General features: G+C 47.0%; 1 protein-coding gene across 3 annotated transcripts in view; it reads right to left on the reverse strand.

The window, feature by feature from the left end:
• Nucleotides 1–12,062, reverse strand: part of LOC308676167 (apoptotic chromatin condensation inducer in the nucleus-like) — a 55,159-nt gene extending 43,097 nt beyond the window's left edge. For all 3 annotated transcript variants that reach the window (XM_081341920.1, XM_081341919.1, XM_081341918.1), the window contains exons 1-2: nucleotides 11,902–12,062; nucleotides 1,834–1,899 (exon numbers count right to left, since the gene is read on the reverse strand). In XM_081341920.1, the coding sequence (XP_081198046.1) occupies nucleotides 1,834–1,899; nucleotides 11,902–12,039 (204 nt within the window). In that variant the 5' untranslated portion in view covers nucleotides 12,040–12,062. The remainder of the gene's footprint in view (nucleotides 1–1,833; nucleotides 1,900–11,901) is intronic.
• Between the last annotated feature and the right edge of the window lie 17 nt (nucleotides 12,063–12,079).

Here is a 12,079-nt window from a genome sequence, read left to right on the forward strand (position 1 = left end):
GAGGAGGAGGAAGAGGAGGAGGAAAACCGTGGGGTCCTTGGTGCTCTCTGAGCTTGGCTCTTCTCTTACAGACATTTCAGGACCCAACTAGATAACATCCTCAGTGCTAGAGGCAGTGGGATTTGTTCTCTTTTTATACACAAGTGGCTTGCCCTGTCGGAGTTGCTGGGAGTGTTCGTGGATGGTTGCTTGGTTGGACTGCCTACCGATAGCTTGTTTGTCCAAGTTCCTTGATTGTTTACTTCGTGATTGTTGATCTAGTGCCAATCCTGGCGTTCATCTCTGCCCATCTGTGGAGATGTTCTGGTCTCCCCCCCCCCTTTTTTTGGCTTTTCGATTGCCTGTTTTGAACGGTGTGCAGATGTTGATGATCTCTATGTGCCTGTTGATGGCCAACCTGTCAAGAGTGTCAGGCTTCCAGAAATTCTCTAGCGGTTTCTGGACTAGGCTCAGGGTCTAAGATGCTCAATATTTTCCGGTTGAAACTGGAATGGCCAAGAACACGCTTGTATATAAACAGAGAGCAAAACCCCAGCTCCCTTCTAGGACTGATGATATTACCTAGTTGGATCATGAAACGTCTGCAGGAAAACAACCAAGGTCAGAGGGCACCAAGGACCCCACACGTCTCAAAGTATTTTAAGGTTGGGAAACAACTGATCTAGAGCAGGGATCTCCAAAGTTGGAGGCTTTAAGCTCCCAGAATTCCTTAGCCAGCCATACTGGGGATTTCTGGGAGTTGAAGTCCAAAGATCTTAACCCTGCCAAGTTGGGAGACCCCTGTCTTAAAGGCATGGGGGAGGTGGCTGCATTGAAATAAAATGCTTATTGTGTGTGTATGTGCATTTTGTTTTCACATGTGCACACCGATACCCCTCTTGCTGTTCCCTTTCGGAACAAGCATCTTTATTCCCAATCCAGATAGAGGGTCTACGCCCAGGTGCTGTGACATCATAAGTCATAAGATAACGAATGATGTGGATTGTGTAATTTATGCCCTGATCCAGTGTGAGGTCTGGGACACTACTCAGGCATAGGTAAAGGTAAAGGTTCCCCCGCACATGAGTGCTAGTCGTTTCCGACTCATCTCCGTTTCAAAGCCGAAGAGCCAGTGCTTGTCTGAGGACGTCTCCGTGGTCACATGGCTGCCATGACTAGACGCCAAAGGCGCACGGAACGCTGTTACCTTCCCACCGGAGTGGTCCCTATTTTTCTACTTGCATTTTTACGTGCTTTCGAACTGCTAGGTTGGCAGAAGCTGGGACGAGTAACAGGCGCTCACTCTGTTACGCGGCACTCGGGATTCGACCCGCCAAACTGCCGACCTTCTGATCGACAAGCTCAGCGTCCTAACCCACTGAGCCACCGCGTCCCCTCACTCAGGCACGGTAAGCCACAAAAAGAAAGGAAACGAGAGATAAAATTGGTAATGAAATCCTCTTTTTTTTTTTAAGGATCAGAAGGGGACTGACGTTTACGACGAACAGATTACTTTCCAAGTCTACAAAGAAAGAACAGAGAGGGACACCAAATGGAAATGTGTGCCGTGTTTCTCCGAAAATAAGACCGGGTCTTGTATTAATTTTTGCCTTGGGGTTTATTTTCCAGTTAGGCCTTATATTCGGGGAAATAAGGTTCTAAATGCATCCGTCTGGCTGGCGATCTTAACTGGGGCTTATTTTTTGTGGTAGGACGTATATTACGAGCGCCTGAAAAAAAATCGCGATAGGCTTATTTTCCAGTTGGGTCTTATGTTTTGGGGGCAAAACGGTAGTTCCAGAGCAGCTTCACTGCGGCTCAACCACAGACCAAGGGTAGGCTGGCACGTCTTACCTGGGAATTGGGCTGGAAAGTGGTGTGGGGCGTCGAATGCTTCTGGAGGTTTTCAAGCATCAGGGCCTGAAAACGAAAGAGGAGATGAAATGAGAGACCGTCTCTAGATGCCCTCGGCAACTTCTGAACTCACTTTCCACTTACAGAATTTCTTAAGGCCATAAAATCGGGACGGGACCTTGGAGGTCTTCTAGTCCAGCCCCCTGCTCAAGCAGGAGACCCTACAGCATTTCAAGAGAAATAAAGGGTGGTCCAACCTCGTCTTAAAAACTTCCGGTGTTGGAGCAACCCCAACCTCTGGTGGCAAGCTGTTCCACGGGTTAATTGTTCTCACTGTCAGGAAGTTTCTCCTTAATTCTAGGACGGTTCGCTCCTTGATTGGTTTCCGTCCGCTGCTTCTTGTCCTGCCTTCAGGTGCTTAAGAAAATAAGTTGACACCCCCCCCTCTTCTTTGTGGCAGCCCCCCAAATATTGGAAGACTGCTCTCATGTCCCCCCCTAGTCCTTCCTTTTCACTAGACTAGCCGTGCCCAATTCCTGCAACCGTTCTTCATATGTTTTAGCCTCCAGCCCCCAAATCATCTTTGCTGCTCTTTCCTACACTCTTTCCAGAGTCTCAACAACTTTTTTTTTTACACCGTAAATTACAACAGTCACCTTTTCAAACCAAGAGACTCCAACTAATACATGAAGTCGTCAACTTACGACCATTTGTTTCACAGCAGTTTCACTTATGACGGCCTCAGGAAAAGCAATTTAGGACCCATCCTCCAAGCCGCTGTGTTTCCCCGAAAGTAACCCCCCCCAAGAAAGTGAACCCGAGCTTGATTTTTTGGGGGGTGGACCTAATATAAGCCCTCCCCTGAAAGTAAGGCCTAGTTTGGGGGCGAGGAGAGGGGTTGGAGGTGCCCCATGCGCCCTGCACCCGAAGGAAGTGGCCGCCGAAGAAGTCAGGTAGCGGTGCGACAGGTGTCAGGGTACAGGAGGCTTGGCTGTGGTGGTCCTAAAGGCAGGGCTAGGCAACCTTGGCCCTTTTATGACTCGTGGACTTCAACTCCCAGAATTCCTGAGCCAACCATGCTGAGGAGAAATGGAGAGGTTTCTATGCTGGCTCAGGAATTCTGGGACTTGAAGTCCACGAGTCATAAAAGGGCCAAGGTTGTCTAGTCCTGTGCTAAGGTAAGACACGCCCCCAAAATAAGACCCAGTGCCTCTTTTGGAGGATGGATGGATGGATAGATAGATAGATGTATATATGTATATGTATACACACATACACATACACACACATATACATACACACACACACACACACATATATATATACATACACATACATATATAACGTATATACATACATATATCATGTATATACATACATATATGTATACACACACATATATGTTTGTATATACATCTATACGTGTATATACAGTACGTGTATATACGCAGGGCTTTTTTTCTCATAAAACGCTCAGAACGGAGTTCCGGCACCTTTCTTGGATGGAACCTTGTAGGATAGGCAAGGCGGGTTGTATGACATGTGTGGGTCATGGTTTGCGACTTTTCTAACAGGCTTCTGGTCCAAAGTCAGCCAGAAAGCCAGCTTCTCTTAATGACTGTGGTGATCTGCTCAATGATTGTTTTAAAAACGGTCATAACATCCCTACTTTTTCTATTTCTAAACTCTAACTAACCCTTACTCTTTATTCTGTTCTATTCTAATATTCTATTCTATTCTATTCTATTCTATTCTATTCTATTCTATTCTATTCTATTCTATTCTATTCTATTCTTATTTCTATTCTATTCTATTCCATTCTATTCTAATTTATTGTCTGTTAGAAGATACAACGGCATCAAAAAAGGGACTTATGACCGTTTTTCACACTTATGACCATTGCAGCATCCCCGTGGTCACGTGATTTATATTTGGATGCTTGACAACTGACTCGCATTTATGAGGGTCGCAGCATCCCGGGGGTCACGTGATCCCCTTTTGCGACCTTCTGACAAGCAAAGTCCGTGGGGAAGCGGGATTCACTTAACAACTGTGTCCCTGACTTAAAAACAGCAATGATTCACTTAACACCCGTGGCAAGAAAAGTCGTAAAGTGGGGCGAAACTCACTTAACAACTGTCTCACTTAGCAACATAAATGTTGGGCTCCATTATGTTCGCAGGTTGAGGACAACCCGTATTTATCCCCAAAGTGTAATTCTTTTATTCTATTAAAAGAAAAAGAATCCAGACTCTGTTCATAGAGCAAGCCATCGTTTGCTCCTTCTAGAAGGATCTTAATTTATTAATTTATTTATTAATGCATTTTGGAACCCACCACGATTCCCTTGATCCAGCCAATCTGCTAAGTCCAAGAAAATTGTTTAATAATTCAACTAATCGAGGAGAGAAGCAACCTGGAATGGAGGAGAAATTTCCTAACAGTAAGAACAATTAACCAGTGGAACGACCTGCCACCAAAAGTTGTGAGTGATCCGACACTGGAAGTTTTTAAGAAGAGACTGGACAACCACATGTCTGAAATGGTATAGGGTTTCCTGTATAAGCAGGGGGTTGGACTAGAAAACCTCCAAGGTCCCTTCCAACTCTGTTATTCTATTAGTCTAACAAGGAGAAGGACCAGGAGAGACATGACAACAGTCTTCCAGTATTTGGGGGGCTACCCCAAAGAAGAGGGGGGTCAACCTGTTCCCCAAAGCACCTGAAGGCAGGACAAGAAGCAACAGACGGAAACTAATCAAGGAGAGAAGCAACCTGGAATTAAGGAGAAATTTCCTAACAGTAAAAACAGTTCACCAGTGGAACAACCTGCCACCAGAAGTTGTGAGTGCTCCAACACTGGAAATCTTTAAGAAGAGGTTGGAGGAGCAAAACTCACTTAACAAATTTCTCACTTAGCAACAACAACAACAACAACAAAACCTCACTTGGAGGCATATATAGCAGCCTCCAACTATTATAGCATTATAATTATATTACACCATATTGCTACTATCATGTAACCCTTCGCTTACAACCCTTCATTTGGGACCGTTCAAAGTTACACTGAAAAAAGTGACTTAAGACCGTTTTTCGAACTTACGACCGTTGTAGCATTCCCTTGGTCATGTGATCAAAATTTGGACGCTGGGCAAATGCTTTATATTGATGACCGTCGTAGTGTCCTCGGGGGGGGGGGGTCACTGAAAAAATAGCGACTTAGGACCATTTTTGTGACTTAGGACAATCTTTCCAACGACCGCTGCAGCATCCCGACGGTCACCTGATCAAAATTCGGGCGCTTTCCCGCCGGTTCATATTTATGACGGTCGCAGTGTCCCGGGGTCATGTGATTTCCCCTTTCGCAACCTTCTGACCAGCAAATTCAGAACGGGGGAGCCAGATTCACTGAACAACGGTGTGATACACGATCGCAGTGATTGCTCTTCACGAGCTTGGCAAGCAAAGTCGTGAATGGGGGCAAAATTCACCGGCGTCCTGCTTAGCGACAGAAATTTTGAGCTCAACCGTGGTCGTAAGTCACGGACTACCTGTGCTTCTCCACGTATAAGTAGAGGCACATTTAAAAGGTTCGTACGCTTGCTTACGCCACTGGTTATTGATACCAGAACGATACAAGACACAGGCCAATATCAAATAAACAGAATCAGAGCGCCCCATTTTTTTTCTTTCAGTCTCTAAACTCATTAAATAATCCCAAAGCATGCATACTTTTATATCCTTAGCGTACCTGACCCACAGCATTTTTGTGAGGATAAAACATCAGAGCCTTGTAGAGCAAAGCTGCAGAAAAATGCAATAAAATCTCCTCCTTCGGGGACATTTTTGAAAGGCTGGGGTTGATCTCTGTACGTTGTGATCGCCTTCAAAATATTTGACTGCCCCTCCGGAGATCAGAAGCACAGAGTAAGGGGAAAATGCCGCAGAACCACGGGAGAAGGCAAGTTTCCCACCTGCGCGCCTGGAATTGGATTTACACAGTTATCGGCTGTGAAGACAGCTCGCCTTGTCAAAAATTGCATTTATCAGTGGAACTACTACACACAGGTAGTCCTAGACTTACAATCACAGCTTAGCCCCCAAATTTATGTGGCTAAGCAAAATAAGATAAGCCTTGTCGTTTTTTTTACTGGCTCATGTTAAAAATGAATTTCTGTTCCCTGCTCTCCAAATAAAGTATATATCTACCCATGCACATACATAACATGTACACATGCTATACACATGCATACATACCGTATTTTCCGGCGTATAAGACGACTGGGCGTATAAGACGACCCCCCCAACTTTTGAGATGATTTTCAAGATTTTTCGTCTTATACGCCGGAAAATCAGCGAGCCCGGGAAGGCACGCCCTCCCCTCTCACTGTGGAGGAAGCAGGATAGGCTGGCGTCTGGCAGGAGCCGGCAGGGCAGTCCTGCGCACATGCGCGCTCCCCGACGCTCTTCCCTCTTGAGGCAGCATCACTCCCCGGCTCCTAAGGAGTCCTCGGGGATGCTGCCTCAAGAGGGAAGAGCGTCGGGCGGGAGCCAGCAGGGCAGTCCTGCACATGCGTGCACTCCCCAGCTGCTAAGGAGTGCTCCTTAATAGCCGGGGAGCACGCGTGTGCGCAGGACTGCCATGCCGGCTCCCGCCAGACGCCAGCCTGCCCTGCTTCCTCCACAGTGAGAGGGGAGGGCGTGCCCTCCCGGGCTCGCTGATTTTCCGGCATATAAGACGACTGGGCGTATAAGACGACTCCCCAACTTTTGAGATGATTTTCATGGGTTAAAAAGTCATCTTATACGCCAGAAAATACAGTATATACATATCCATCCATCCATCCATCATCTATAACTTTATCTAACTTTTATCTATCACTTTTATCTATCTCTATCACTTTTATCTACCTATCTTTATGTATCCATCTCTATCTATAACTTTTATCTCTCTCTCTCTCTCTCTCTATATATATATATATATATATATATATATAATCATCTATAACTTTTATCTATCATATATTATCTATCATATATAACTTCTGTCTTTCATCTATCTACTTACCTACCTATCTATACGCAAACACACGCACACAGTTATTAAGTGAGCATTATCCCATTTTACGATCTTTCTTGCCACAACTGTTCAGTGAATCACTGTCTTTTTTTAAGTAACATGATTTATTTATTTATTTATTTATTTATTTATTTATTTATTTATTTTATTTGTATACCGCCCTTCTCCCGAAGGACTCAGGGCGGTGAACAGGGCAGTATATGTTAAAAGACTAAAATACAAAAATTAAAAAAGATTAAACAAAATGCCCACATGATTGTGAAGTGAATCTGGATTCCCCATTGGCTTAGCTTGAAAAGCTGGGTGTAAAAGGGGGATCGCGTGACCCTCGGACACTGCAACCGTCTTAAGTACTTGCCAGTTGCCAAGCGTTTGAATTTTGATCATGTGATCCTCGGATGCTGCAATGGTCCCAAGGGTGAAAAACGACCCTAGGTCACTTTCTTCAGTGCCGTCGTAATTTCGAATGGTCACTAAGCGAATGGCTGTCAGTTGAGGATTACCTGTATGCCAAATCTAATCTCTATCGCCGAGAGATGTGGAGCTGAGTATTGTCTCTAACACACCACACCTTTTTTCCACCAAGATCTGCCACATACCTCAAAGCCTAATACCTGATAACATCATTCAAATCATGCCCGGGTTGTCTCCAGTCTTAGGCAAAGCACAGATACTCCTCGACTTACAACAGTTCATTTAGCGATGGCTCAAACGTACGACGGCACTGGAAGAAGTGACGTATGGCCCTTTTTCCCCACTAATGACCTTTGCAGCATCCCCGTGGTCGCACGATTTACATTCAGACGCTTGACGACTGACTCACATTTATGGCGGTTGCAGCGTCCCAGGTCTCTCTGTGTGTGTCATGTGACCCCCTTTTTACTGACCTCCTGACCAGCAAAGTCAATGGGGGAAGTTGGATTCACTTAACAACCGGGTTCCTAATGTAAGAACGGCAGTGATTCCCTGAACGAAGGTGGCAAGGACAGTCGTAACGTAGGACCACACTAACACATTTCTCACCGAGCGGCATAAATTTGGGGCTCAACTGCGGTCGTACGTTGAGGACTGCAGCTCTACTAACAATTACGAGAGTCAGCTCCGCCTTCCCTGACCCACACGGATTCCTCCAAGCAAGCATATATATTTAATAATTAACATTTCTATGACTTCTCCAAAGAGCCCTTCCTGTCATTTTACTTCCCAAACAATTTCGTGGGGCAGGAAATGCTGAGGAAAAGCAAAAGTTATTTGGCCCCAGGCGGAGTACTGAACAGAATCGGAGTCGCCTGCCTCAGGGCAGACTCTAGCCACTGTGCAATGCTGCCTTAAGAGTCCAAATCAGTTTACTTCCAAAAGAGTGAGAACCCATTAAAACGGGAGCGCATTGCCTCTGGAACTCAACCCTCACAGTTTCAAGCACACCAGCGTGCGGAACTATGTCATCTAAGCAGCAAAAAATGCACAAACCAGGCATCAAATATTCAAGGTTCTGTGTTCAAAATCCCACCCTGAGACAGGTAGCCCTCAACTTAGCATCATCCGTTTAGCAGCCCTCGAAGTTACAACGGCACTTTAAAAAGTGACTTGCGACGGTTTTTCACACTTACGGCCGTTGCAACATCCCCGTGGTCGTCCTGATCAAAATTCCGACGCTCGGCAAACTGACTCCTATTTATGATGGTCACGGGATCACGTTTGGTGACTTACTGATGAGCCAAGTTAATGAGGGAAGGCAGATCCACTGAACAACCGCGTGATTAGCTTAACGGCCGCAGCCATTCCCTTAACCAGTGTGGCAAGAATGGTCATTAAAAGGGAGCAAAACTCACTTCGCAAATGTCTCGCTTAACGGCAGAAATTTTTGGGCCCCACCGCGGTCGTAAGTCGAGGACTACCTGTACAACAAAGCGTCGTCTGGAGAGAAACTTGTCTAGGTACAAAGTTCAGTTTTCCCACCGCTGGTGCGAAATCACGACGACCAGGATGCTACACTGACTGTTTCAATTCTGTAGCGCACTTTAATTATCATCGTATTTAATGCTGATCACCCCAGCCGTACGTTGCTGAGGAAGGAGATGGCAACCTCAGGCAAGGCGGGACATCGGTGCCAAAAACCCTGGTTTCCAAACAGGAAGGTAACAACTTCAGGTTTGAGCCAATTTTGGTCTAGCGGTTAAGGCACCGGGCTAGAAAGCAAGAGATGGCGAGTTCAAGTCCTGCCTTTAGACATGAGAGCTGGCTGGGTGGTTCTGGGCCAATCACCAGGAGACGGTGAGTTCTAGTCTCACCTTAGGCATGAAAGATAATTGGGTGATTTGGAGCCAATCACCAGGAGGCAGTGAGTTCCAGTCCCGCCTTAGCCATGAAAGCCGGCTGGGTGACTTTGGGGCAATCACCAGGAGATGGTGAGTTCTAGTCCCGCCTTAGGCAAGAAAGCCAGCTGGGTGATTTTGGGCCAGTCCCTCTCTCTCTCGGCCCAATCCACCTCACAAGGTTGTTGTTATGGGGAAAACAGGAGGAGAAAGCAATATGTTTGCCCCCTCGAGTTGTTTATAAAAATAATAATGGCAGAATACAAATAAATAAGTTTGCGCTTTCTGAGCTGGAGGGAGGTTTGGGCAGCCCCCCCCCCCAACCCAACATCCCTAGAGAACATGGTCTCCTGCTTGGAGGCTGGTCTCCTGGTTGAAAGACAATTGGCTGACTTTGGGCCAATCGGAGGAGAAGGTGTGTTCTAGGCCCACTTTAGGAATGAAAAACCATGGGGTGACTCTGGGCCAATCACCAGGAGACGGGGAGTTCTAGTCCCGCCTTAGCCATGAAAGCCAGTCTCTCAGCCCAACCCACCTCACAGGGTTGTTGTTGAAGGAAGGTGTGCCGGGCAAGTTTGCCACCTTGAGTTTTCGTAAAAGTAATAAGTGACACACAAACAAACACATCAATAAATAAAACTTTCTGGGACCCACATTCCCACCTTCCTAACTCCACCCATCAAAAACCTCTCAAAAGCCAACGCATGGACCACACCATCTGCAGATCGCCGATGACCTGAATTTTTAGCTCCAAATTTCCACCGCCGTTCCGTGAATTTCGCCCCATTTTATGACCTTTCTCGCCACACTCGTTAAGGGAATCGCAGCTGTTGCTAAATTAGTAACCCGGTTGTTAAACGAATCCGGCTTCCTGCAACTTGTCATAAATACAGGTCAGTTTGCCAAGGGTCTTGCATTTTGATCGCGTGACCGAGGCAGGGAGGCTGCAACGGTCTTAAGTGTGAAAAACGGTCGTTAAGTCTCTTGTCTCCGAGCTGCTGTAACTTCGAACGGTCACGACCTGAACGGTTGTAAGCCAAGGACTTTACCTGCACTCCACTTCTGGCCCTTCCTGGCACGCACACTGTTGCACGGCGTGGGGTACGGTGCAACTTTTGCACAGGCCTGCCATCTCAATCAATCAGAACAGAGTTGGAAGGCACCTCTGGAGGTCTTCTAGTCCAACCCCCTGCTCAAAGCAGGAGAGCCTATATGCCATTTTGGACAGTCCAATCACTTCTTTAAAAACTCCGGTGATGGAGCTTCTGGAGGTAAGTTGGTTACACTGGTTAATTGTTCTCACTGTCCGGAATATTTCTCCTTAGTTCTAGGTTGATGGAGCACCCACAACGTGACTGATTTGACTTTTTCTTCTACACCAATATTTCTCAATCAATCAGAATAGAAATGGAAGGGACCTTGGAGGTCTTCTAGTCCAACCCCCTGCTCAAGCAGAACACCATTTCAGACAAATGGCTCTCCAATCTCTCCTTAAAAAACCTCCAGTGTTGGAGCGCCCATTACTTGATTGATTTGACTTTTCAATTCTACACCGATGTTTCTTAATCAATCAAGTTTTATAAATTAAATTAACTTTTAATCTGTACTAATTTATTACGGGCATCGTTGTTTAATTACTTTTAATAATTTTTAATTTTTGTATCTTGTTTTTATTATGTATTGCCCTGTTCACCGCCCTGAGTCCTTCGGGAGAAGGGCGGTATACAAATTAAATTAATAAAATAAATAAAATAAATCAGAGAGTAGAGCTGGAAGGGACCTCTGGAGGTCTTCTAGTCCAACCCCCTGCTCAAGCAGGCGACCCTCGCCTATACCACTTCAGACAAACGGCTGCCCAGCCTCTTCTTAAAAACCTCCATCCACAACACCTGAAGTCAAGCCGTTCCGCAGCCCTCGACAGTTTCAAAAACCCTAAATCCTTCCAGGCGGGATCTTTGTCCTAAAGCTGAATCCATCCATTTCTCCCCCTGCCCCCCCCCCGTCGCCCGCATTCTAAAAACCCTACTACACCAAATGAAACTTTTAATCCGAATTAAAAGCAGGGTCAGAGCAGAGCCCTGCTGACACAGCTGCTGCTCATCTCATTGCAGGAACATCTGCTAGGAAATTTAGGGGACTCTTGGGGGGAGGAATGGTGGACACCCCCCCCAAAACTGAGTCTGACATGAAAGGCCAGTTGCAAAACTGGCAGGGGGGTGAGGGAGAGGATCAGGCCACCACGGGGTGCCCCGATAACCCTCCACCACTGGTGGGGCCAGGAAGTCCCTATTTGCACCCTAGATCAGCAACAGGCTGTTAACTTCTGCAAGGGTTCCCCCAACTCACTTCAAAGGGGATTCCCCCCTCCCCTGTTCCCACGGGGGAAACCCCAAAGTGATGTCAAGGCTTCTCCCGCCAATTTCCACCCACCCCCCCCTCCACTTCTCCCTATAGCCGGCGGAGACCCCCCTTCTTTCCCCACCCCTCCGCTTGGTGGCAGTAGTGGGATATTGCCCCGCGCATGCGTAGCAGCGGCGGCACCCCAGGGCCAGGGGTCCGCGTTGCTTAGAAGCCAAAAAAAAAAAAAAACACCACCCCTGCCTGTCTTGGTTTACGCATGCGCGAAGCAACCCGGGCCCCCGGGCCCCGTTCCCGCCGGGCCCTTTTTCCTCACCCCACGGAGGCGCTTAACCAACGTGTTCTTCGCCCCGCTCTTAGACAGTCCCCGCTGCTCCAAAGCCTCCTTCAGGTCGGCGACCCTCAACGCCTGAAGCGGCCTCCCGTCCAGAGTAACCTCCTCCCCGTCCGCCATCTTGTGTGGCGCTGCTGCCTGCCCTCCCCGGAGCTTCGGA

The sequence above is a fragment of the Vipera berus genome, assembly GCF_964194415.1.
Source record: "Vipera berus genome assembly, chromosome: W".
Taxonomy (NCBI): Eukaryota; Metazoa; Chordata; class Lepidosauria; order Squamata; family Viperidae; genus Vipera; species Vipera berus.